Here is a 24,585-nt window from a genome sequence, read left to right as displayed (position 1 = left end):
TAATTTCATATAATTTCGAAAACTATAAATCTTCTATATAAAAACCCGATCCGGGTTCTCCCGACTTCGATCCGATTTTTTAAAAACTCATGACCCCCCCCCCCCCGATCCGATCCCGAGTCACGAGTTCCCCAACCTTGATTGTCACTCGTCTCCACTATCACTTCCCTCAGTACTAACTGCCACTGTTACAACCGCCGCATTGTGTGGGTACTCTTCTAGTTATTATTACAATACTAACCCAACTACGACTATTTGAGAGAGGGTAAGTGATCCAATGTGTGTAGAAGCTTTCATGTGAAACTGTAGTAGTGCCCAAAAGATTAATTACGGAGTATCTTGTTGATGAAAACTCATAACTTTATTTACCACATCAATTATTCATAGAAATTAAAATGAAAAGGGAGAGGAAAGTATTTGTGGGTCAAACAACTTAATTCTTTAGGTAAACCTCATATTGTTGTGTTGCTAGGAACACCCTTCCCTCTGTAAACAACATGAGTACAGATTCGTTTAATGAGATAAAAAATAACAGGTAATCGGGTATTTCATGAATGCATCTAGCTCCATACCCCATTAATTAATTACCAATTAAATCACTATTCTTTGAATCAAGTTGTTAATAGGTATGACTTTATTTCCGTTTTCGCTTACTCTTTTGATTTGTGTATGTGATTATTGTGAAATAAAATAAATAAATAAATAAATAAAAAAGTCCGATATAGAACCATTCTTAAGTAAAGTGTTCACACTTGCCATCTATGTACCCTTAATCAATATTTGTCATTCCATATAGAAGTTCCCAAAGTGATCCGAAGCGTAAGTAAATGCTTTCATGTTAAATTGTAGTAGTGCCCAAAAGATTAATTTTCTTGGTAATAAAGATTCATAAAATTATTTACCACATCAATTATTCAAAGAAATTAAGTAAAAAGGGGAGAAAAAAGTTGCGGTGAATCAAACTACCTATTCTGACCCGAACCCATTCCCCTATCCTGACACTCGTACTAGTGTATATTTCTGTTTGGTTGTTTGAATAAGCAGAAATTACCACTCATCAAAATCCCTTCATAAACTACACTGTACAACGTTTAAAGCATGATATTGTGTTTAAAGCATGATATTGTGTTTAAAGCATGATACTGTTATGTACAACAGTTTTGTACTTTTGTTACGTACATATCATCAACCTGACCTACCTACCGCGTTTTTTATTTCTTTTATAAACTAAATGCTAAAATGTGTGAAGACATGCTAATACTTGTACTAGTGCAGGAAAGGCATTATAAGAAGATATAAAGTATTTAAGAATATTGTTTCGGAACCCTTAAGTCTCATGGGAACAAATTTAAGTACCGGATATGCCTTTTCAAATGACAATGATAACTTGAAAGAGAAAAATAATAATCGTATCTGTTTTCTGCAATAACTTATCTGTTATTCCGGATATTGTAATATCTTAACCTTGGATTGGGGAATAATTACACATTCAAACACCCCTTTACAATCCTATAAAACAAAAATGCTAAAAACAGCATATGCATCCGATTCAATAATGTGTGCAGAAGCAACTACATGGATGTAAAATACATTGCCAGCTAATGATCTCATAGCGCTTGCATCTCTAAGGTGGTATGATGTTCATGGCCATTCACTGAGGATGATGTTGCAGAAGATGGCCCTTGACCGTCTTCAGCAGAGTTCATTTGCTGAACACGAGGGGCGTTGACCAGAGTCATTGGCATCACAAAATTATCAGAAAGACGGCCTTTCATTTCCCTGTGTTCTTGGCATAAAGCACACCAATGCAAGCAACAATGCACCATGCATGGATCACATGGTGCGTTCTGCATGTTCAATCAGGCAAGAGGAAGTATCAAGATATTACAAAGTTACCAACGTGGCAAGGTACATATTTGGTAAAATCATAAATGCAAAATTTCAGTTTTTGATAGACTTGAAATACACCGTAAAATTGTTGAACTGATTGCAACACTTTTAGTCAACTGTGTTCATGGTCAAACATTAAAATTGTACTTGTGATGGAGGTTTTTATTACTTAATTAACAGATTGGAGTTTTTGAATCTAATTATGGCTTCAAGATGATCAATAATTTTTGCTTTCTATAAAAATGAAACGTTATTCTGGAAGATCAATGAGAAATTATATTAGAATTTGAGAAGATCGAAAATGTACATGCAGTACATGTCGAGGAGATGATTTTGGCCCATTTAATTGTAAATGGGTCGATTTGGACATTTTCTAAAAATCTGACAGGGTCAAAATAAATTTACCAACAAAGACAATAGGTCACCCCCAAAGTGTGTTATGCTTAAAACCTTCTAAATAGTTTCAATCAAAGATCTAAACTATTGTGTTCATAATGACTTTTATTACATTAATTAGTTGGTGTTTTTTGAAATATAGAGGAAGGTGTTTCGTGTCAACCAGTCTCGACCCATTACCCAACCCGCCCAACATTTTTTCGGAACTCTAGTAAGAATAAGAAAAAGGGTAGGGAATAGGGATTTATTGAAGAAGATGTACCTCAAGATGGTATTTCTTCTGTAACATTTCTCGGAAGAAGCCTGTGTATGTGCCACACATCCACCAACTGAACAGCAACCCCTCGCAGATGTAATATGACACAGTTGGGTCAATAATTCCATGAAATGCTGCCATTGTTGCGGCAAGGGCAAGACCGCCTTCAATGAAAATTGCATGAAGAACACAAGGAGTGGTGGCAGAAGCATAGTCATCTCTCACGCTTTCATAATTGCGCCCAAAAAGAACACATGGACAAAAAAGTCCAGTATAGCCTGAACATAGAATATAACAGAAACATTTGAGACAAAGTTTCCTATTTGGCTATATGCCATGAAAATTTCAAAAGTATGTTTAGAATGCCCAGTGAAAAATCCGTACATTTCCATATTTTCATATATGAATAGTTGTAATTTACTAATTTTCCCATTCTATACTTGGTTACTTCTGTCATATAATCTTGTAAGGTTTTTCAAGTAAATGATACGAATCAAATTCCAGCTAAAGATTATGTAATAATAAACAAGAGGCGCCATAAACAAGTCAAGGGGGTTTCTAGCAATTAATGAATTAGTGTGGTGCTGGGAAATTCATTGTTTCCTAATTACGTTTAATTACTTTTTATTATTATTTCTTGTTGAATAAGTTAGGGATATTAATAAATAGGACGGTAATAGGAGAGAGGGGGGTATTGAAACTATTCTGGAAACTATTGTTACGGAGAGAAGGCTGCCTCTCGAAAGCATCCGACTTTTGTAATTCTTGCTCTATCTCTATATCATTAATTAAACTACCGTTTAGGTTCTTATCAATTGGTATCAGAGCACTTTTATGGGCCAATTTATCCACACACACACAAAAACACCTGTTCATCAACACTGTTCACGAGATACTATTCATCAGAGACGAAAAACGCTAAATAATGACAAAGAAGGAAGAAACGGGAGCAGCAGTAGATGGGCGACTCGGTGCATTGGAGTCCGATGTTGCAGCAATGCGTTTAGAATTGAACCAAAAGCATGCCAAGTTACTGGAACTTCTGAAAACTCATCTAACTGCGACAATAAACAATTCTCCTTTACAGTCTTCAGAAAAATCCAAGGTAACACCAACTGCGCCGCCTCCAACAGATGAGTATGGATATCCTTACTCTTCGTTTCAAAGTGAAACTAGTGCAGCTGGTGAAAAGAATAAGAAAACAGAAGGATTTGGATTTGGAACGGGATCTGCCGGCAGCGGGGAATTTCATAGAACAGATACGGGATGGAATTCGGCTGGAGCTGACTTTAGATTGAAGAAATTGAAGATGCCTATTTTTGAGGGGGATGATGCTTATGGTTGGATTTACCGTATGGAACGAATTTTTCATATACAAGGAATTGGCGGTATTGATCAATTGAGGGCTACCGAGATATGTTTAGAAGGGCAGGCTCTTTCCTGGTACCACTGGAGTGATGGAAGAGCCCCATTTAGATCATGGGAGGAGTGGAGGACTTTAAAAGAAGGTTATTAGACAGATTCCAACATCTCAAGAAGGAAGTTTGTATGAGCAATTTTTGGCTATTATTCAAGTTGGATCGGCTCGGGAATGGGAGTTCCAGAACCAGTCCTTGAAGGAACCTTTATTAAGGGCCTTATACCAGATCTCCGTGCTGTTGTTCGTGTTTTGCAACCTGAGGGGCTAACTCATGCTATGAAATTGTCTATTTCGATTGAAAAAAACAGGTTGTTTGGAAGTTTGTTGCAAGGAGGGGGTTCCTATCGACCAACTGGGTCGACAACAAATTTTGCTAACCGTAATATTGGATCAGGTCCAACTCGAACTTTTTTATCCACCCCTACAACCGATCGGAAAAGAGGAACTGTATCAACAATGCGACCAGGTCAGTTTAAAAGATTAGCAGAATCTGAAATGGCGGAAAAACGATCTAAAGGGCTATGTTTTAAGTGTGATGAAAAGTATGGACCAACACATCAGTGTAAAAGCAAAGCCTTGCAAGTATTATGGGTGGAACCAGATGAGTCAAGGGAAGACGAGTCTTTGGAACATGAAAGTATACATGAACATCTGGACTCGGTGGAGGTATCTTTAAATTCAACAAGTGGATTAACATGTCCTCACACAATGAAAATTCGTGGAATCATAGGTGGATTAGATGTGGTGGTACTAATTGATAATGGGGCAACACATAATTTTGTTTCGTGGGAGTTGGTGGACAAGATTGGATTAGTTTTGTCGGGAAGTAATTCAGTCAGGGTAAAAATCGGCAATGGAATTATAGAAAGAAGTCAGGGAATTTGCAAAGGAGTCCATATCTCTTTACCAGATATACGAGTGGTGGATGACTTTTTACCATTAGAATTGGGTAGTACTCATGTAATCCTTGGAATGAAGTGGTGAGCAACGTTAGGGGAGATGACAGTTAATTGGAAAGAGTTAACCATGGAATTCTATGAGGGCAACAGACGTGTTTTCCTAAAAGGGGACCCGAGTTTGTGTCGTATTTTGGTTACACTTAAGTCGATAATACGGTCTTTACAGCACATAAAGAACAGATATTTTGTTGAGATGAAACAGATGGAAAAGGAAAAGGAAAAGGAAAAGGAAAACCCGACTATGCAATACCCTATGGATGTCATTCAAAGTTTATTAGCTGATTTTGATGATATTTTTCACATGCCAAATGGGCTACCTCCTGAGCGAAATCATGAACATTCAATTGTACTTAAACAAGATACTTAACCAATAAGCGTACGTCCTTATCGGTACCCTTATGCCCAAAAAAGTGAGATTGAGAAACTGGTGAAAGAAATGCTTCAAGCTGGTGTCATACAACCTAGCTTAAGTCCTTTTTCTAGTCCGGTGTTACTAGTTAAAAAAAAAAGATGGTAGTTGGCGTTTCTGTGTAGACTATCGAGCTTTGAATAAAGCTACTATCTTAGACAAGTTTCCAATTCCAGTTATTGATGAATTACTAGATGAGTTACATGGAGCAACTGTGTTTTCGAAGCTTGATCTGAAGTCGGGTTATCATCAAATCCGAATGAAGAAGGATGATGTTCCTAAGACAGCATTTCGAACTCATGAAGGGCATTATGAATTTTTGGTGATGTTGTTCGGTTTGACTAATGCTCCGGTTACTTTCCAGTCTCTTATGAATAAGGTATTCCGTCCCTACTTACGCAAATTTGTTTTAGTATTTTTCGACGATATTCTAGTTTATAGTAAGACACTGGAAGAGCACAAGAAACACATGATCATCATTTTTTCGTGCTTAAAAGAGCATCAGTTATATGCCAATAAAAAGAAGTGTGCTTTTGCTCAACAAAGAATCGAGTATTTAGGTCATGTGGTGTCAAGCGATGGTGTATCATGAGATCCCTCCAAAATTTCAGCTATGTTGGAGTGGCCACTTCCAAAGAATTTAAAGGAATTGAGGGGTTTCTTAGGGTTGACAGGGTATTATCAAAAATTCGTAGAAGGTTATGGTAAAATCGCCTTAGCATTAACTGAAAAACTAAAAAAAGATAATTTCAGTTGGGATGAAGACGCAACCAGTGCATTTCAAGCTTTGAAGTTGTCAATGGCCAGTGTACCAGTTTTGGCTTTACCAGATTTCAACAAAGAATTTGTTGTGGAAACAGATGCATCTGGAGGGACGACCAATTGCTTATTACAGCCAAGTTTTGGGAACCTGGGCTAGAATGAAATCAGTATATGAACGAGAGCTTATGGCAATTGTTTTAGCAATCCAAAAATGGCGACCATATTTGCTTGGAAGACACTTCATTGTACGTACAGACCAAAGAAGCTTAAAATATCTATTGGAACAACGACTTGTAACTGAGGAGCATCAAAAGTGGCTTACTAAGTTGTTGGGCTATGATTTTGATATTCAATATAAGCCTGGGATTGAAAACAAGGCTGCTAATGCATTATCAAGACAAGATACTACTCAACATTGTTTTGTTATTTCAGTATCCACGTTTGATAACTGGGAAGAGATGGGTGATGATTTGTTGAAAGATTCTGAGTTGAATTCAATCAAAGAGGACATTGTCAGTGGGAAAGTGAATGCCGGTGAATATACCATCGTTGATACCACGTCAAGATGGATACCACGTCTCTTTAATGAGTTTCATAGTGGAGTTATAGGTGGTCATGCAGGAGCTCTAAAAACCTACAAACGTATGGCTGCAGAATTATATTGGATTGGAATGAAGAAAGACGTGATAAAATTTGTTTCTGAATGCGAGGTATGTCAACGAAACAAATATTCCAACATGGTTCCTGGTGGGTTATTACAACCATTGGAATTACCAGACAAGGTGTAGGTGTGGGATGAAGTCTCTATGGATTTTATCGTGGGGTTGCCAAAATCTGATGGATTTACTACTATTTTAGTAGTGGTCGATCGATTGAGTAAATATAGCCATTTTATTCCACCACGACACCCATATACAGCTGCTATAGTAGCTGCTGCATTTTTAAAGGAAATAGTCCGTTTACACGGGATCCCTATTTCTATCGTTTCAGACCGGGATAAAGTATTCCTAAGTAATTTCTGGAAAGAATTATTTCGTTTACAAGGTATTAATCTCAAGTATAGTACTGCTTACCATCCGCAAACAGACGGTCAAACAGACTTTGTTAATAGAAGCATCGAGACTTACTTGAGGTGTTTTACTTTTGAGAAACCAAAACAATGGTCTAAATGGTTATCATGGGCAGAGTATTGGTATAACACATCATTTCATTCTTCAGCGAACACGACCCCTTTCAAGATTCATTATGGTCGTGAGCCACCTCGTTTGGTTCGTTATGGTAGTCAGCCTACACCTATCTATGGAGTGGATCGCTATTTGGAAGAAAGAGATCAGGTTTTGGAGGAATTAAAAGATCAACTATCTAAGGCTCATAATACTATGAAGAAAAAGGCTGACTTTCACAGAAGGGATGTACAGTTTCAAGTTGGTGACAAGGTTTTTCTGAAATTACGCCCTTATCGTCAACATTCGGTGACTCGTCGCAGTAATGAAAAGCTCGCTCCAAGGTACTTTGGACCGTATGAAGTGCTCGAACAAGTTGGAAATGTAGCTTATAAGCTTAAATTACCTTTTGACGCAACAATCCATCCTGTTTTTCATGTTTCACAATTAAAGAAGGTGATTGGCAGCATGAAAATCAATGATTTGCCTAATGGATTTACCGATGATACTGTAGTGACGCTTCAACCAGCACAGGTTCTTGGGGTTAGAAAAACGGGCATCAAAGGTGACAACAAGGAGGTATTGATTCGTTGGAATAACTTACCGGAAGTCCGGAACATGATGCTTCTTGGGAACCAATGGATGACATTAAGTGTCGATTTCCAGATTTTCACCTTGAGGACAAGGTGGTTCTTTCGGAGGCGGTTATTGATACGTAACAAATTCCAGCTAAAGATTATGGAATAATTTACAAGAGGCGCCATAAACAAGTCAAGGGGGGTTTCTAGCAATTAATGAATAAGTGTGGTGCTGGGAAATTCATTGTTTCCTTAATTACATTTAATTACTTTTTATTATTATTTCTTGTTGAATAAGTTAGGGATATTAATAAATAGGACGGTAATAGGAGAGAGGGGGGGTATTAGAATTATTCTAGAAACTATTGCTACGGAGAGAAGGCTGCCTCTCGAAAGCATCCGACTTCTGTAATTCTTGCTCTATCTCTATATCATTAATAAAACTACCGTTTAAGTTCTTGTCAGTAAATTGGTAGCGTAATGCATCTACGGAGAAGTTGACATTTGGAAAATTAGAATCTGCCTAAATGTGCATTTCATAAATGAGTTTTTTCACTATTGTTTCTGTTTTTTTTTTTTTTGAACGGCAAGAAGAAATTATATAATTAACGATCACTAGAGAAGAGCTGGGGATCAAAAGTAAAGTACCATCTAGAAATAAATCAAAAGGAACACAATCTAGACTCAACCCGAATCTTTAGTTTCTGTACTATAAGTTTGGATGGAGCGAGAAATCTTACAGCTCTGTCTATCTTCAGTGCAGCCAAATATACCAGTGGTCCAAGGCTCTATAGCAGGAGGCTCAAAGCTCTCTGGCAAAGACTGTCCACATCCATCGCAGGTGCGGACATTCAACTGTAAATTCAGTAAAGTCAAAATGATTTAAAGAAATTAGAAACAAGAAATGAGAATTAGTGATATCCTGTGATATCATACAACAACCTGTACATTTAAGAATTGAGTAAATTGCATGAATTGCCACCATAGTTTTTCATATGTCTAACATTGACGTTCAAGAAAAAAAAAATACCATGTGGGTCGTTAAAAGATGGATTATTGTCCTACTTAGGTTCTTAACTAACCTAATCACCAACTCAAACGCTCACATGTCGGTTACTAAATGACCGAAGTAGAACAAAGTCATTACTAATGACCAGGGTGGAACAAATACTAAAAAAAACAGCAATAACATTCTTTATAATAAACCTTAATTAAAAGCCAGTAGGCTACCCACAGAATGCGGCGCCACAAAATGTTGCTAAAGTGTCTACTTAGGGTAGGGTTCAGAAACAGCCACAAAATACTTTGGTTAAGCGGTGTCCATCTGAGCCAAAAGACTATTGGGTTTTGGTTTTCCAAGTTAAAGTTACATAGGCAAGTCTTGGTATTCCGTAGCCATTGCCGAAAAGGGAAAATCTCATATATATTTATCTTACAAACCCTAATGTCAATTAATTAAACAAAAAGCAATGAAACAGATCCAACAACAATTTTATATTATATATAGATGAATACATACATAAAATTAATCAGATTCAGACCTGAGGAACTTGAATGGGCTGATTAAGCTCTCCTGGGTTGATTTCAACAGGCCCATGATTTTTGTTCAGCTTTACATACCTCAGTTGCTCATCTCCATCTGCCATCTGAACTGAAACCCACCATTGACCAAATTAATACACATACAAAAAGGTGAATATACACACATTCACTGGCTTATTTTTACATACCTTTGACTCAAATTCTGCTGCTGTTTGTGACAAATGCAGGTGAGATTTGTTTGTATAAGAAAATGTGAAATCTGATTAATGGTTTCTATTTCTACTAAAGTTCTAAAATAAATGGTTAAATAAGGACACTGGGATTGTTTTGTAAAAAGGAAATTGTTTTCTTTTGAAGGGGTCAAAAGAGTAATTGACATATTTTTGGGTTTGACTGTTTGACAATGTAATAAATTTTGATTTGTTACTATGCGCCGAGATAGTGATTTATTCAACACTCCGACGGCAATTCTAAAGCATAGTTTGTTTGTGATATTTTGCTAGCACGATTAATTAATTAAGATAAACATTAAAATAAAGTGGAACTCCAATTTGGGATTATTTTCTATTTTGTACATCAGGTAAAACACTTGCAAAATTTTCTTGAAAAGTGTGTAGAGTTAGTGATTTTTTTCTGTGTAAAGTCACCTAAACAATGGAGTAGTTCTGTGAAACGAAATGTATTCTAGTTTCAATGACAGCTAATGTTTTAATCTTGATTACTAGAGCGATATTATTACAACAAAAGAATTTAGTATCAAACAAATTAGAAGGTTGGAAACAAGTTTTTGCTCTAAGTACCATGTTAAGAAACAACTTCCTGCAGGGTTAATTGTGTACAGTCAACAACCTAAAGATTACAAATACAACTCTAGATAGTAAAATGGGTGGTTTGGGCAGATTGACTAAAAGGTCAAAACTGGTAACTCTTTAGTTAAGATTATCTTTGCTTTGTTGCTAACGGTTATCTTTAATAAGACTAGTTAATTTTAATGAAATTAAGTTACAAATTCCTCACTAAAGATGATCAAATTATGCGATTAGTATTTAGAAAGACCACTTTTAGTTACTTCCCACTCATTTGACCCATTTACTTTGTGGTCTTCTATTTACCCATTTACGACATCAATAGAACTTGTGAATTGCAACTTACTAAAGTTTGTGCTTAATGTAATTGAAACACCTATTAGTTAACAATTATTGATAAATCCAACTAATTAAACATACATATATGCCATGGAAGCTTTCACACCGTGCGAATTAACCTGAATCTAAAATCTATATATACCAATTAATTAGTAATAATGTTTTAATCGAATTAAATTTCCATCTCAAAGGACTTGATAAGGGTACGTAACAAGAAACTATAAGAAGAAATTAAACTATTAAAGGATGACACACGTAGTAATCAGCACATCCAAACATCACTAAGCTGGTGGTGTTAGAAAGAACCTAATTTCTCTATATAACGATGACCAACGAAACGATCAACTGTTTTTTTGAATGTGTTGGGGATACGTAATAGGTGTTCAAAACTTTTGGCCCGAATATTGTACCTCTTGATATCATCCACAACTTTCACCACCATGAATGTATCTTCTTCTTGTTCACCTCTAACCACATCTAACACTCTGAACTCATAGTTATCAATGAGCCACTCGGAATAATTAACGTCATGTTTGGGTAAGCAGCAGAGAGTTGATGAAGGTCCAGTTGGTACTTGATAACCACCCGGAATGATCTCTCAGCATTTCATACACATTCAAACGTAAGGAATTGTTGTAATAATCATCTGCGGTATCCACCAGATGTAGATGGCCACGTGATTCCCCAAAGTAAAGTGGCATAGCATAATAAATATCATAATGACCAATTGGAGATGATGTGACCCGCTTGGGCAGAGGGGATGGCAAAGGCAATTCTTGAACCTCTTCAGTGTCCAGCCTCAGGTACATGGGATTAGGACACGAGGGTGCCCAGTGAAAGGCTCCGTTCCAATATACTCCATATCTGAACTTGGTATACCCATTGGGAGCGAAAGTTTGATTTAGTTTCTTCCATTCCCCTGTCTGGGACGAATATATTTGAATGTTATACGTTCCATGTCCATTCTCATTAGACACTTCATACCCACGTGCATCAGTATGTAGATGAATACAAACAAGTTTGTAATGAGCGCACTCGGTTGGATGATAGGCCAGACCCATTAATCGGATTAACTCTGGTCGATCCCCGATAACAGGTGGGAATGGGATGGCTGCAACTTTCTTTGTGGTGGGATTCAAAACGTAGTAGTTACCGCTACATCCACGGTATTTATCGCAACAGCAAAGCAGCAACCCGTTACAAGATTGCACTATTCTGATCCCATCGATATGATCACCAGGGGAGAAATCAAGGCCAGAAAAAGGCGGGGTGGTTGGCTTTTGAACATCAAAGGGGACATACAATTCATGATAATACAGACCAGGAGATTTTACAAGTTTGTCAAACCGAAGAGTGAACCAAGGGTGAGTTAAAAGGGATAGCCATTGTTTCGAAACAGATTTGTAAAGAGCGATAGACTTTGCTGGGAGACGACCAAGGACTTCTGTTAAAAGGTCATCATTAGAACCGATGAGTTGCAGCAGCAAGAGGGAGCATGATGATGTTTTGAGTCGGTTGAATTTGGGTTTCTTCATTGTTTATTTAGGATTAAAAACAGATAGATAGAGCGATTAAATGTATATATATAGGGTTTTAATAAGAGTAAATTGCTGAATTGATACATGTACTTTGGTCGAATTTATTGGTTTCACACTTACAAGATTGACATTACGTTAATGATACTTGTGATTTACAAATTCGCACTCATACCATACCTAGAACTGACTGCAGTCATTCGTGTAATTTACATTTACTATTCATCAATAAATTTGTATTTTTCCTAGGCATGTTAATTTGTTAGTAGTTCAATACCCTAGCAGTGGCATCCAAACCGATAGTAGCTAGTAGTTGGAGACCAAAGTCACCCCTAGAGACCAAGAATGCGATAACACGGTTCACACACATCCGAATAGGTAAATGACTGAAACCATAGGGGAAGTGAGATTCGATCCACGGTCTCCCAACCAACATCCCATCCCCTAAACTCCCAAAAAGGGTCCAGACTTGATCTAAGACCAAATGATTAATAAATTTGTATTTTATAAAAGTTTGTAACTAGTTTAAAAAAAGTTATTGCTAATTTTTAATGATTAATAAATTTGTATTATACAAAAGTTTGTTACTATCTATACTACATATTAAAATAGCACCCTGTTGAATATTACATTATGCGAAATATCTAAAATATCCTTCCTTCTTGAATATTGCATGACTTTCTGGATTCTCTAGGAGGAAGTTAAAAAACTACATATAGTATGAAGCTGCATATAATTGATTATACGTAGCTACATGGGTATGTTTGGATGATTTGTGAAAACATATTCTTTTTGAACTTGCCAAACTTCAGAACTGATGCTTCCCTTTATATTTGTGATACTGTTTAACATTATTAATATAACAATTCATGTGGGTCGGTGGCATCTCTGCTCACCTTCTTTTTTACTCTTTTTCTTCTTCATGCTCTCCACTTGAAATCCATCAAATAAATCGGAGGATTGATGGTTCCTCTTCAACTGTCAGAATCTCTAATTTCGCTCTTCGTCAGGTATTCATCTTCTGAGTTTTGTGTCTAATTTCTAGAAATTTCTTTTGCACTGATTTAATTATTCAAACTTTTTTTTTTTTGATAAGTATTAGGATAACTATAATCGATTTTTTTTTGGATGTTTTTTACTCAATCTAATAAAAGGGGTTGGTTTGATTTGTACCTTTATTTTTGTAATTTTGTTTTACAGGTGTTTATGCCACATCTGTTACATTGAATTTGTGGTGAATCAATAAAGAATAGTGCAAAGGAGTGTTATGGGTGCTTTATGTTACCTAACACATTATCAGTTTCATAGTGCCAATCCAAATGTGGGACATGGTTTGTAATTGCTTTTGTTTTGATTACTTTTGTTGGTTGGATTTTTGGTTCATGTGCTCATTTTCATTGTATTTTGCATCAGTTTCATAGTGCCAATCCAACATACCATTTTGGCATATATACTATGGATCGTTTCTCTTATATAAGGATAAGTGTTGGCGTGTTCGTTATATGGTTGGTAATCAGTTGAACGAGCTATGTGAATGTCATCACTTTGGTATTTCTTTCATTGTAAACTGCTTTAATGGCTGTCCAAATGTGACAGGACGGATTTAGTTCCAGCTTATTTGAGCTTGCATCAGGATAACGCGGGGGTACGGATTGCAGCTGCTGAAAAGGTCACCAAGTTTAGTCGGATTCTTAGCCCAGAACTTGCAATTCAGCATATTCTTTCGTGTGTAAAGGTATCATCTCTGCTAAAACGCTGCTGGTGATCTCTTGGATTTTTATTGCCCACTTATACTGTTATTACATGTATTTTTTGTTAATGTTGGCTACTATTGAAGTTACGTTATCATCGTCGTATCTCACTTAATTGATTGTCACTTATACTATCATCGGTAATCACAACATCGAATGCATTGTCAATGGTATCCGCTGCAACGTGCGGGTACCATGCTAGTATTAAAATAACTAGATTATACCCGTCCGATGGACGGGAACACCATAAATATTACGTAATTACTAACTGCTTATGTATATCGTTTTATTAAATGATAAATCAAATCATATGAAATGTCATGGAAATATAATAAAAGATAACTAAAGCTACTTTTATGATGAGGTTTGAATGAAACTGGTTGATTAAATTCACCAAATATGTTTTACATTATTGTACTATACAATACATTAATGTATATTTGGTGGCGTATGATTAAAACTTGATGATATAAAATACGCTGGAAAGAATAAACATATTATATATAATATGCATAAACTAATTAAATAATAATGCATTAAAACAAACATTATAACATTGTATACTTTAAATTAATAAAATAAAACTTACTTAGAAAATTATTTTTAGAAAAAATATGTATATAAAGTTTTAAATATATATAAATCATGTACGTTTGGTGACATACGATTAAAATTTGGTGGTGTAAAATATGCTAGAAAGAATCTTTTCTTAATCTTAATCTTAATCTTAATATATACTATGAGACAGTTGAAATAATGACTTATTAGTCAATCAAATTGCTCAATTTCATCAAATTGATTCTTGTTTATGTCATCATTTAGATTAACTATAAATAAAAAATCCTAATAATCATTATCCAAATATATTATTATATTCGTTTTTATATTAACTTGTAGAAAAAGTCTTATTAATTTACACTTTTTTGTTTGCCAATAATAATTTAATTTACACCTTTTGGTGTGTATACTTAATTTATACTGAGTATTTATTGTTAGGCATCAACTTGAGAAATTTTTTAAAATTTACAATTATTTAATTAATCAAAACAATTTCAACATATGAAATATTGTCTACCAAAAATTATTTCAAAATATAATAACTTATTAACCAATTAAATCGATCAATTTTATCAAATTGACTCCCTTTTATGTCATCATTTAATTTAATTATAAATTAAAAAATTTAATAATCATTATCCAAATATATCATTATATTAGTATTTATATAATGACGGTGACGAACATGTTAATATTGTACTACAACTTGCAAAGTATAACACTTATAACCATATATCTTCAAAATCATTTAATTAATTAAAACAATTTCAACATATAAAATATTGTCTACAAAAAATTATTTCAAAACCTAATGACTTATTAATCAATTATATCATTTAATTTCATCAAATTGACTCTCACTTATGTTATCATTTAATTTAACTATATATTAAAAATTCTAATAATCATTATCTAAATATACTAATATATTAGTATTTATATAATGACAGTGACGAACCAATGATTATTGTACTTCAACTTGCAAAATATAACACTTGAAACCATATATCTTCAAATTATAAGTTTTCATGACTTCAATGTATGGAGATTAATAATATCATAAACCTCGTGTCCAACGTTGGAGACAGGTCTAAAATCTAGTAAAATAACATATAATATGGCAGTATGCATAAACTAATTAAAAAATAATACATTAAAACTAACATTATATTATAATATTATAACATTAAATACTTTAAATAAATAAAGAGAAAATAACATGAGTACCCAAATTTTTATAAAAGTATATCAATTTAACCAACTTTTTTCAGATTTTCACAAAATATCCAACAAAATCGCAATAACAAGTGAAAATCGCAATGAGATTTTGAAAATCGCTATGAGATTTAGAAAATCGTTATGAGATTTGGCAAAATCAATCTCATAGAGATTTTATAAAATCGCATAAAGATTTTGAAAATCGCATAGAGATTTTGCAAAATCGCATAGAAATTTTCAAAATTTTTATGAGATTTTGATTTTTTTTTATTTTGACTTTTTTTGAAATTTTGACTTCTGCGTTACGTTTTGTGACTTTTTTTTTTTGAGATTTCGACTTTTTTTTTAGATTGAAAATACACTATTCAAAATTCAAAATCTTAATAAAAAGTCAAAATTAAAAAAAAAAGTCAAAATCAGAAACAAGTCAAAATCTCATAGAGATCTTGAAGATTTTGAAAATCTCTATGCGATTTTCAAGATCTCTATAGATGCGATTTTCAAGATCTTTATGAGATTTTCAAGATCTCTATGAGATTTTAAAATCTCTATGCGATTTTTACTTTTTATTGCGATTTTGTTGGGTATTTTGTGAAAATTAAAAAAAAGTTGGTTAAATTGGTATATTTTTTCTAAAAATTGGGTACTCATGTTATTTTCTCATACAACTTAGTTAGAAAATAATTTTTTTTTAAAAAACATGTAGATATATATAAATCTGAAGCTTAATATTATAATAATAATAACAAATAATTACGTACAAAGAGATATGTATAGTATGTAAACTTTTAGAGATATATAAATCTCAAACTTTAAGATGCAGCTAGCGAATCTCATAATATATTTGTTACTTTTTATTGTAAAATTTTATTAACTAATTTTTATTATTAATTAATGATGATTAGGATTAGTGATTAGGAATAATTTAAATGATATTAGGATGCTTAAAATTAAGAAATTAATGAAAAAATGACACATGATGAAAAATCCTACATGGCATGATCTCATTATTGCCAACTAAGAGAAAACATATCCTCTCTTAGTTATATAGAGAGATTTATTATTAATTTTTTACAAATTCTTTATCTCTTAAAATCTATTGTTAATTTGAAAAATTAGTTATTATTGTATAAAAGAGTAATTAATATTTTATATATATTCTTTTCGATTTGTATTGGAATACTATAAGTTTTTATTTAAAAAAATTAATTAATTATTAGAATTTATTAGAAATTTTAAATAGCTATTCATGCAACGTTTGGATTTTGTTTATCTTAAAAAACAAAAGTTGAGTTATAATATAAAATTAAAATAAAAAATCATCTAGTATATAGTGATCGAATACTTGGTTATAAAAGAGATGAGAGAACCAGAGTGTAACCAACTATGACCGAATAGTTATGTTGTGTACTGCGCTATCCTTATCCCACTATATAAAATTAAGAAATTTTTTGCTCAAAAAATATAATGATAAATTATTTTAAAATGGTAATAATTTTTTATAAAATATAAAATTAATGATAAATAATAAGTGTAAATTACACGGATGATACCTATGGGTTTTTTTTAATTACATGTTTCATAACTCACGTGCAAGACACATAAGGGCTACTTAGTGACATGGGGAATCACTTTTGTCACAAGCCTGATTCTCTCATCCTTCAATTTCTCAACCTCACCACGCAACATTCTATTGCTTTCATGTTCTGCAGACAAATCCTGTTGAACCTTGGTTAAGCTCTCATCACGAACAGTGATTTTGAATTCCACGCAACATGGGGAAGTTAATATATTTGAATTTCAATTTTTTAGCTTTGATTAATATATTTTGAAACTATTCGTCCATTGGACGGGCCTAAGCACAGTTAAGATTACATAAATATAGGTCTATGTCGCTATGTTGGTAACCATATGGTCTTCATGGACGGATTTGCGTTAAGGGTTTTACTACACCCAATATATTTAAGCCAATCCTAAATGCACAATCTATCTTTGTTAAATCGAGTCGAAAATACGATGAACACATAAGCCAAATTCAACCCAACTCAATCCAAGAACATGCTTTCCCCAGACTGATGAATGATGATCATTGATGATCATGATCTGTTTCTATACATGTTTTTAAGGTTCTATACTTCTATGTATTGTCATGCTTATGTTTCAATGAATATCCCCAGACGGATTTTCTATTTTCTATTCTCAAAGCTATGGGGTTCGGGATTAAATGGATTGCATGGATTAAAGGATGTCTTTCTTCTATCAAAGCTTCGGTTCTTATTAATGGAAGTCCTACTCAAGAGTTTCCAATTCAACGGGGTCTCCGTCAAGGGGATCCAATGGCCCCTTTCCTGTTCATTATTGCCATGGAGGGCCTGCACGTTGCTATTGAGAACCTGGTTGCAGCTGGTATGTTCAAATGTGCTAACATTAATAACGTTTTGGTGTCTCATCTTTTTTATGCCGACGATGTTATGCTTATGGGCGATTGGAACAAGAAGAATCTTGATGTTATATCAAATGCTCTTAAGTTCTTTTATTGCATTTCTGGATTAAAGATTAATATACAGAAGTCATCTTTGATTGCTATTGGTGTTAATGATACTGAGACGAAGCAAATGGCAAGTAACTTTGGATGTAAAATGGAAAAGTTGCCCTTCACTAATCTTGGCATTCCCATAGGTGGAAGCTCGGCGAGAATTAGTACATGGGATCCCATCATCTCTAAATTTAAAAGCAGATTATTGAAATGGAAGGCTAATCTTCTATCCATTGGAGGTAGATCTACTCTTACTACATCAGTGCTTGGATCTCTTGGTATATACTTCTTTTCTATTTTTCGTATGCCAAAGAAAGTGAATAAAAGCCTTGAATCGATTAGAGAAAAAAAATTTTCGGGTGGGGATAGCTCTAGAAGAAAGATTGCTTGGGTTAAATGGGACACGATTGTGACATCAAAAGATGATGGGGGCGTGGGAATAGGTAGTTTAGAGGCGATGAATAACGCCCTTCTTTATAAATGGAGATGGGGGGCACTTAATAATTCACATAATTTGTGGGTTCGTGTTATCGCGGCCATTCATGGTACAGATTGTTTTACCGAGCTAACTGCTAAAGGTCGCGGGCTTTGGTATAGAATTGTAGAAAGCTGTAAAACAATGCACAAAACAGTCCCGGGTTTGTCAAAATGCATTAGTCGATGGGTTAGTAATGGCATAAATACGTGTTTCTGGAAAGATGTATGGTGTGGGGAATCGTCATTAGCTACGACCTTTCCGAGATTATATGCTTTAGCTACTGATAAAAGTTGTTTGGTTAGTGAGTGTTGGATTAATTCTAATTGGGTTTGTAAGTGGCGACGTCCTTTGTTGACTAGTCGTGAGCTCTATAAGCATGAAGATATGATAAGTAGATTACCCTCCATGTTGCAAGTTGATAAAGATGATAAATGGACTTGGAGCTTGAATGGTAAGTCAAAATTTTCGGTAGCACATGTAAGGAAGTTGTTTGAACATCACAGAATCACCACAAAAGTTGGACCTGCTACAAAATGGAACACTTTGGTTCCCAAAAAGGTAAACTTATTTGTCTGGAGATTGAGAAGAGACTGCTTACCTACATATATGAATCATTCTGCAAAAGGAATTGATATAACAAACACCTCATGTTTCAAATGCACGAATGGAGTGGATACAAATAGTCACATTTTTCAACATTGTGTGACTTTTAAAGAGACTAGAACCATGTTGAGCAATTGGGTGAGACATGTGATTCGTGATGTTGCATTGGAGTCCATTTTCAGTTGGTATGATAATTTAAATATTACTACTAAAATTCGAAATAGACTTGAAGCGATTCTCTTTATTTGGTGGTGGCACATTTGGAAAGCCAGAAATAAAAAGGTTCATAATGACTTGGACGAGAGTGGTTCCGTTATTTTCAATTCGATTGTATCGCAGTCGTTTCAGTGGATTCAATTTCGAGATAGAAAGAATCGCTTATCATGGGACGAATGGGTCGTGAACCCATTGGCTGATTGAGTATGTCTTTGCAGGTGTTGTTTCGAGAGTCCTTGTTTCCTTAGCACTTGTGTGAGGTTGCATCAAAAACATCACGAAGTGAAAACCGGTAGCTCGGCCTTCGCTGATGGGGTTTTTTCTTAGGTCTTGGATTTTTCTGTAAATGGTATGAGTTTTTTTCCACCCTTTTCGCAACCTTTGCAGTTAAAGTTTTAAGAAAAGTCTAGATTGTGTAAAGTGTTGTACTTCTAGATTTGTATTTTGTATATTGATCACTAGTATCTTGCTAGTGATCGGTTATTAATATAATTTATTTATTGCTGTTCAAAAAAAATACAGAGTATAATAATATCTATATACCCCCATACCGTGACTAAAATTCCACATAAGAGACCCAAGACATATCAAGACAATGCTCCATTGCCTCATAATCATCCATCCAAAGTCAGTAAAGCTCACCCAGAAAACTATATAATATACTCTAACAGTCTAATCATCATACCTACGAGTTCAAAACCTAAACTGAAGTTCAGATTCCCTCCTATCAAACAACGGTGATTGAATTAAAATACAAAATATAAAGCAACCAATTCAATTATGTCTGTAGAAGCAACTTCATGGATGTAAAATGTAATACCAGATACTGCTATCATATCGGTTGCATCTCTAGGTCGGTATGTTCATGGCCATTTGCAGAGGACGATGGTGCTGAAGATGAGTCTTGATTGTCTTGAGATGAGTTCATTTGTTGAACAGGAGGGGCATTGACCAGAGTCATTGGCATCACAAAGTTATCAGAAAGCCTTCCCTTCATTTCCCTATGTTCTTGACACAAAGCACACCAATGCATGCAGCAGTGAACCAAACATGGATCACACGGAGAGTTCTAGATATTTAAACAACCAAATGGAAATATCACAACTTGAAAGACTACAGTTATAGACAACTAGTTGTAGCAAAATGAGTGTATTAGGGTAACAGGTTCAGTTCATAACATATTTAGGTTGGAATGACCCACAAACATTTTTGGTCCTTTCTTACCTAGAATTTATAAATAAATTGTGTACTCATACCTGATACCTCTGAATATAAACTGTTGTCTATAACTGTAGTCTTTATAATAGATTATTATATAAACTTTTACATGGTATCAAACATATACATTATTGTTAAAACTTACATGCAAGATTTCGTTTTTTGTTAATTAAAACTCAATACCACTTTTATGCAAATTAAGCAACAAAATGGTAGCTGGCAATGCTAAACATTGTTCCACAAGATTCACCTACTTTGACACCTATTGAGAAGTATTTTAGAGACCATATCTGACTGGTTGCAGCACTTAACAGATGATGTTACTGGCCAAATACTAATTCACATGATTAATACAGTACACTTGGCTATTTCAACCCATTTGCATAGGGGGGCATGCCTATTTCAGTTAGGTGTGATCTCAAATGGTCCATATACTCAAATCAACACATTTAGCGAAAACGAAAATGTGTTGAAAGGGTCGAAAGTCAGCCGGAGTCCACTTTTAATGCCAAAATCACTTAAATCATTCTATTTGACAATTTGGATTAGTATTGCAGAAATTTTAATTCTATTCATTGTTATCGATTGACTAATATATAAAAAATGGACAGACAGTGTTTACTGGCCATTCCAACTCTGGTGGGCCTGTTTCGAGTTTCAACCCTTGCGGAAAACACTTAAACCCATTTGACAATGTTACCAACTAGTCGATCTTACTCTTACCACCTCTAATGTATAGTATTGGAAGACTTTGAATTTCATCATATTATTATGAGCAGGTGTTGTAAAAAAGAGAGATGAATTTTTTTTTAAAAATGGCATTTCATAAAACGGAAACTCTAGCCCTGCTACTTGAAGGGGGTTTTCACCATCATCTTTCAGTAAATACACAAACAATATGTAAGAGCCACAGAGAAGGTATGATTACCTTAAGATGGTATTTCTTCTGTAACATCTGTCGAACAATGCCGGTGTATATACCACACATCCACCAACCAAACAAAACCCCTTCACAAATGAGAAATGATGTCCTCGGGTCAATAAATCCATGCAATGCTGCTGTTGTTGCAGCAAGTGCCAAACCACCCTCAACGAAAATTGCATGAAGAACACATGGAGTAGTTGCAGAAGAATAGTCATCTCTCAAGCTTTCGTAGTTACGCCCAAACAGAACACAAGGACAAAAAAGTCCTGTCCTGCCTGAAGATATAGAATAGCAGAGAAATTTAAGAGAAATAATTTGCAAATTACTCGAAATGTACAAATATAACAGTCAAACATTTTCCTAAACTATGTGTCAGATAAACATGTCCCAATTATTATGAGATGAAGTGTCATAATGTATTGTAATCTACTTTGTCAGTTGTCCCACATATTAACTTTCCCAAAAATCTTATATTCGTAAAAACGCCGCAAACAAAAAATAAGCAAAGAGATAGAAATGATTCATGAGTATCACAAGAGAGAATATTTAGTACGCAGTTCAGTTTTTTTCAAACTCATCTAAGACTATTAATGCAGGTAAGTAAAAGTTTTAACAGCATGCATCACAACGGGTCGATTTAGAAGTAATCAGCTGATATATGCACCGAATGGCAATTAGATTATAGCTATAGGCCTGTAGCATATTATCGGCTAAATGTTTCATGTCCACAAGATTTTCTACTCTGAAAAATGTGAAAATCAAAGAACAAACTTGCATAAATAGAATTGTGAAATGTTGATATTTTGAAGATACTTTGTGTGATACTTATCGTCTATATTATCTAGCATTTATGTATAATTTTGGAATAGCCACCTAACAAAATGAAGCAATGAACATTACAGCTCAATTCTGTTGGAAAGCTTAATTGCCAAGCAAAAAACTTACAACTTTCAGTATCTTCTGCACAACCAAAAATACCAGTAGTCCAAGGCTCAACAGCAGGAGGCTCAAAGCTCTCGGGTAAAGCCTGTCCACATTCATTGCACTTGCGAACATTCAACTGTAATTCAAGTAACATAAAAGAGAACACATATAAGCAATTTGCAACAACAAATATGCTATCTCTTAGCAAAAGACAGAACAGAAAATTCACTACTCTTGAGAAGTTAGAACTTCATATGCGGAGAAAATAAAAAGAGTGAATAAATTGCAAAACAAACAAAATTATTCTCGGCTAAACTTGTATCTATAATGATTTGGTTCCTTTTATCTCGTGTAATGTCATCAACATGAATATTATAAAAGTGTATTCTATTGTACAAATAAGAATACCCCTTGCGGAATCTAAATCTCTACACTACAAACAAGAATGTGCCACATCACCCTCTCCTCTCTTAGATGACCATTGTCCACTGTCATCCACCGCCAAAAGTACAAAAATCCTCTGAAATTATTCACCGCGGTAGTGTGCAGAATGTTCATGAATTCATACCGATTATCCTCGAGAGCTTGACATATTTGGCAACTAGTACCATAATGTACCCACATTATGCCGTCATCCACATACATCACAAACACTTCCCTACCCTAAACTTTCTCTCATTCTCACTACTTGGATCACCACACCATACAAACTTTTTTTTGGGTGAAAACAACATACAAACTTACTATTATCAAAAATCCTAAAATCAACATCCAACTGCACACACAAATTCTACGTAAAACACATCATTTCAGAATAGTAAAACACTTACGAGAAGGTCTACGTACACATCTACCTAACGCGGTTTTTTTTTCTCACAGAATTCCACCTAACTAGTAAAAACATCTCCAAAATAGTCCAAATTCACTATCTAAAAATCTCACCTTCTAGATCTGAATACAAACTTCAAAATTTTATTTCTAAAAACAAATAATTAACTAAATTCCTATATATATATATATCAAATATTCAGATTCAGATCAAGTAATGTCTATATCTATATCTATACATACAAACTTTTACATATACAAACCGACATTAAAAAAAAAAAATATATATATATATATATATATATATATAAATACACATACGGAATGAAAAGATGAGAAAATGATGAGACCTGAGGAACTTCAATCGGCTGATTAAGTTCACCGGGATTGATTTCAACCGGCGCTTGATTTTTGTTCAATTTTACATATCGTGATGGATTATTATCTCCATCCGCCATCCTCTTTGTGTTGATCTTACCTGATCTGATATCAATTATATATTATGAATATATAGATATAGATATAAAACTATATATGTAAGTATTATTATAGAGATATATAATTTGTATAAGTACCGTTGACTGAATTCAGTAGCTGGTCAAGCACACAAATGTGAGTTAGTATGTTGGAGTTGGAATGGAAATTTGGTGTGAGGTTTAAGAAAGAGCAGGTTGTTTCGGATATTCTACCGATACACCGGGTCGGGTTGTTTCGGAGAAAATGTTTCTTTTTTGTTTTATTTGTTGGCAAATTTAGCCCATTGATTACTTTTGTTGTGTTGATTATGTATGAAGTTTAGATAAAGTCCAATTATGCAAGGCCGGTTTAATTTTTTCGGTGGCCTTAAACGTAACCAATTTTAGGGGCCTCTACTTGAAAGTCTGTAACAAAAATTCTCATTCTTTATAAAAGCCTAATTATAATTCATTAGATAATTTATAAACCTAGAACAAGAATAAGATTTCTGATAAAAGATTGTCTTTAAGGATATTAAATGTATTGATAAGTCTATTCAAGGTTGGGAATGTTCATGCTCATCATGGTGTGGACGCCAACACCGGTGGAAGTAAGTAAACACTTTGATAAAAAAAAAAGTGTTCCTCAAATATGGCACTGAGTCTTTTGGGGTGCACAACATAAGTTAAAATAGAGTTAGTGGGAGATGGGGGAAAGCAATGTGTATCGATGATCTAAGGCATATTTTAGTCAATTTTAGTGAAGACAATAGATTTTTAATGTATTATAAGTGTACTATTAAGTGATCGATGTTTTAAT

General features: G+C 34.3%; 3 protein-coding genes across 4 annotated transcripts; all 3 read right to left on the bottom strand.

The window, feature by feature from the left end:
• Positions 1-1,387: 1,387 nt before the first annotated feature.
• Positions 1,388-9,673, bottom strand: LOC122588879 (cell number regulator 6-like). Of its 2 annotated transcripts, none has more exons than XM_043761097.1 (5): positions 9,564-9,673; positions 9,375-9,484; positions 8,574-8,688; positions 2,549-2,820; positions 1,388-1,847 (listed from the first exon to the last, which is right to left on the bottom strand). In XM_043761097.1, the coding sequence occupies exons 2-5, from the start codon at positions 9,477-9,479 to the stop codon at positions 1,608-1,610; spliced, it is 732 nt and encodes a 243-aa protein (XP_043617032.1). In that variant the 5' UTR covers positions 9,480-9,484; positions 9,564-9,673; the 3' UTR covers positions 1,388-1,607. The 2 variants fall into 2 exon arrangements, with proteins under 2 accessions (XP_043617032.1, XP_043617033.1); XM_043761098.1 differs by having other exon boundaries at positions 9,375-9,479; positions 9,564-9,669.
• A 1,374-nt stretch (positions 9,674-11,047) lies between these two features.
• Positions 11,048-12,055, bottom strand: LOC122588052 (F-box protein At5g07610-like). The gene has a single exon (XM_043760196.1). It carries the CDS (start codon positions 12,053-12,055, stop codon positions 11,048-11,050), a length of 1,008 nt encoding a protein of 335 aa, XP_043616131.1.
• A 7,877-nt stretch (positions 12,056-19,932) lies between these two features.
• Positions 19,933-24,029, bottom strand: LOC122587252 (cell number regulator 6-like). Its single transcript, XM_043759366.1, has 5 exons — positions 23,886-24,029; positions 23,661-23,793; positions 22,504-22,618; positions 21,562-21,833; positions 19,933-20,484 (listed from the first exon to the last, which is right to left on the bottom strand). Exons 2-5 carry the CDS (start codon positions 23,766-23,768, stop codon positions 20,248-20,250), a joined length of 732 nt encoding a protein of 243 aa, XP_043615301.1. The 5' UTR covers positions 23,769-23,793; positions 23,886-24,029; the 3' UTR covers positions 19,933-20,247.
• Between the last annotated feature and the right edge of the window lie 556 nt (positions 24,030-24,585).

Source organism: Erigeron canadensis, chromosome 2 (assembly GCF_010389155.1).
Source record: "Erigeron canadensis isolate Cc75 chromosome 2, C_canadensis_v1, whole genome shotgun sequence".
NCBI lineage: Eukaryota > Viridiplantae > Streptophyta > Magnoliopsida > Asterales > Asteraceae > Erigeron > Erigeron canadensis.
The sequence above is the reverse complement of the archived record's forward strand: the minus strand, read 5'-3'. Positions and strand labels throughout refer to the sequence as shown.

Bases quoted from the DNA above. Each gene is read 5' to 3' on its own strand.
- LOC122588879 (XM_043761097.1), bottom strand. From the start codon at position 9,479: ATGGCAGATGGAGATGAGCAACTGAGGTATGTAAAGCTGAACAAAAAT. The intron at 8,689-9,374 runs GTCTGAATCTGA...CTGAATTTACAG, and splicing joins AGCCCATTCAAGTTCCTCAG to TTGAATGTCCGCACCTGCGA. The intron at 1,848-2,548 runs GTACATCTTCTT...TTGAACATGCAG, and splicing joins AGAAGAAATACCATCTTGAG to AACGCACCATGTGATCCATG.
- LOC122588052 (XM_043760196.1), bottom strand. From the start codon at position 12,055: ATGAAGAAACCCAAATTCAACCGACTCAAAACATCATCATGCTCCCTC.
- LOC122587252 (XM_043759366.1), bottom strand. From the start codon at position 23,768: ATGGCGGATGGAGATAATAATCCATCACGATATGTAAAATTGAACAAA. The intron at 22,619-23,660 runs GTCTCATCATTT...CTTGAATTACAG, and splicing joins AGCCGATTGAAGTTCCTCAG to TTGAATGTTCGCAAGTGCAA. The intron at 21,834-22,503 runs GTAAGTTTTTTG...CTATATCTTCAG, and splicing joins TGCAGAAGATACTGAAAGTT to GCAGGACAGGACTTTTTTGT.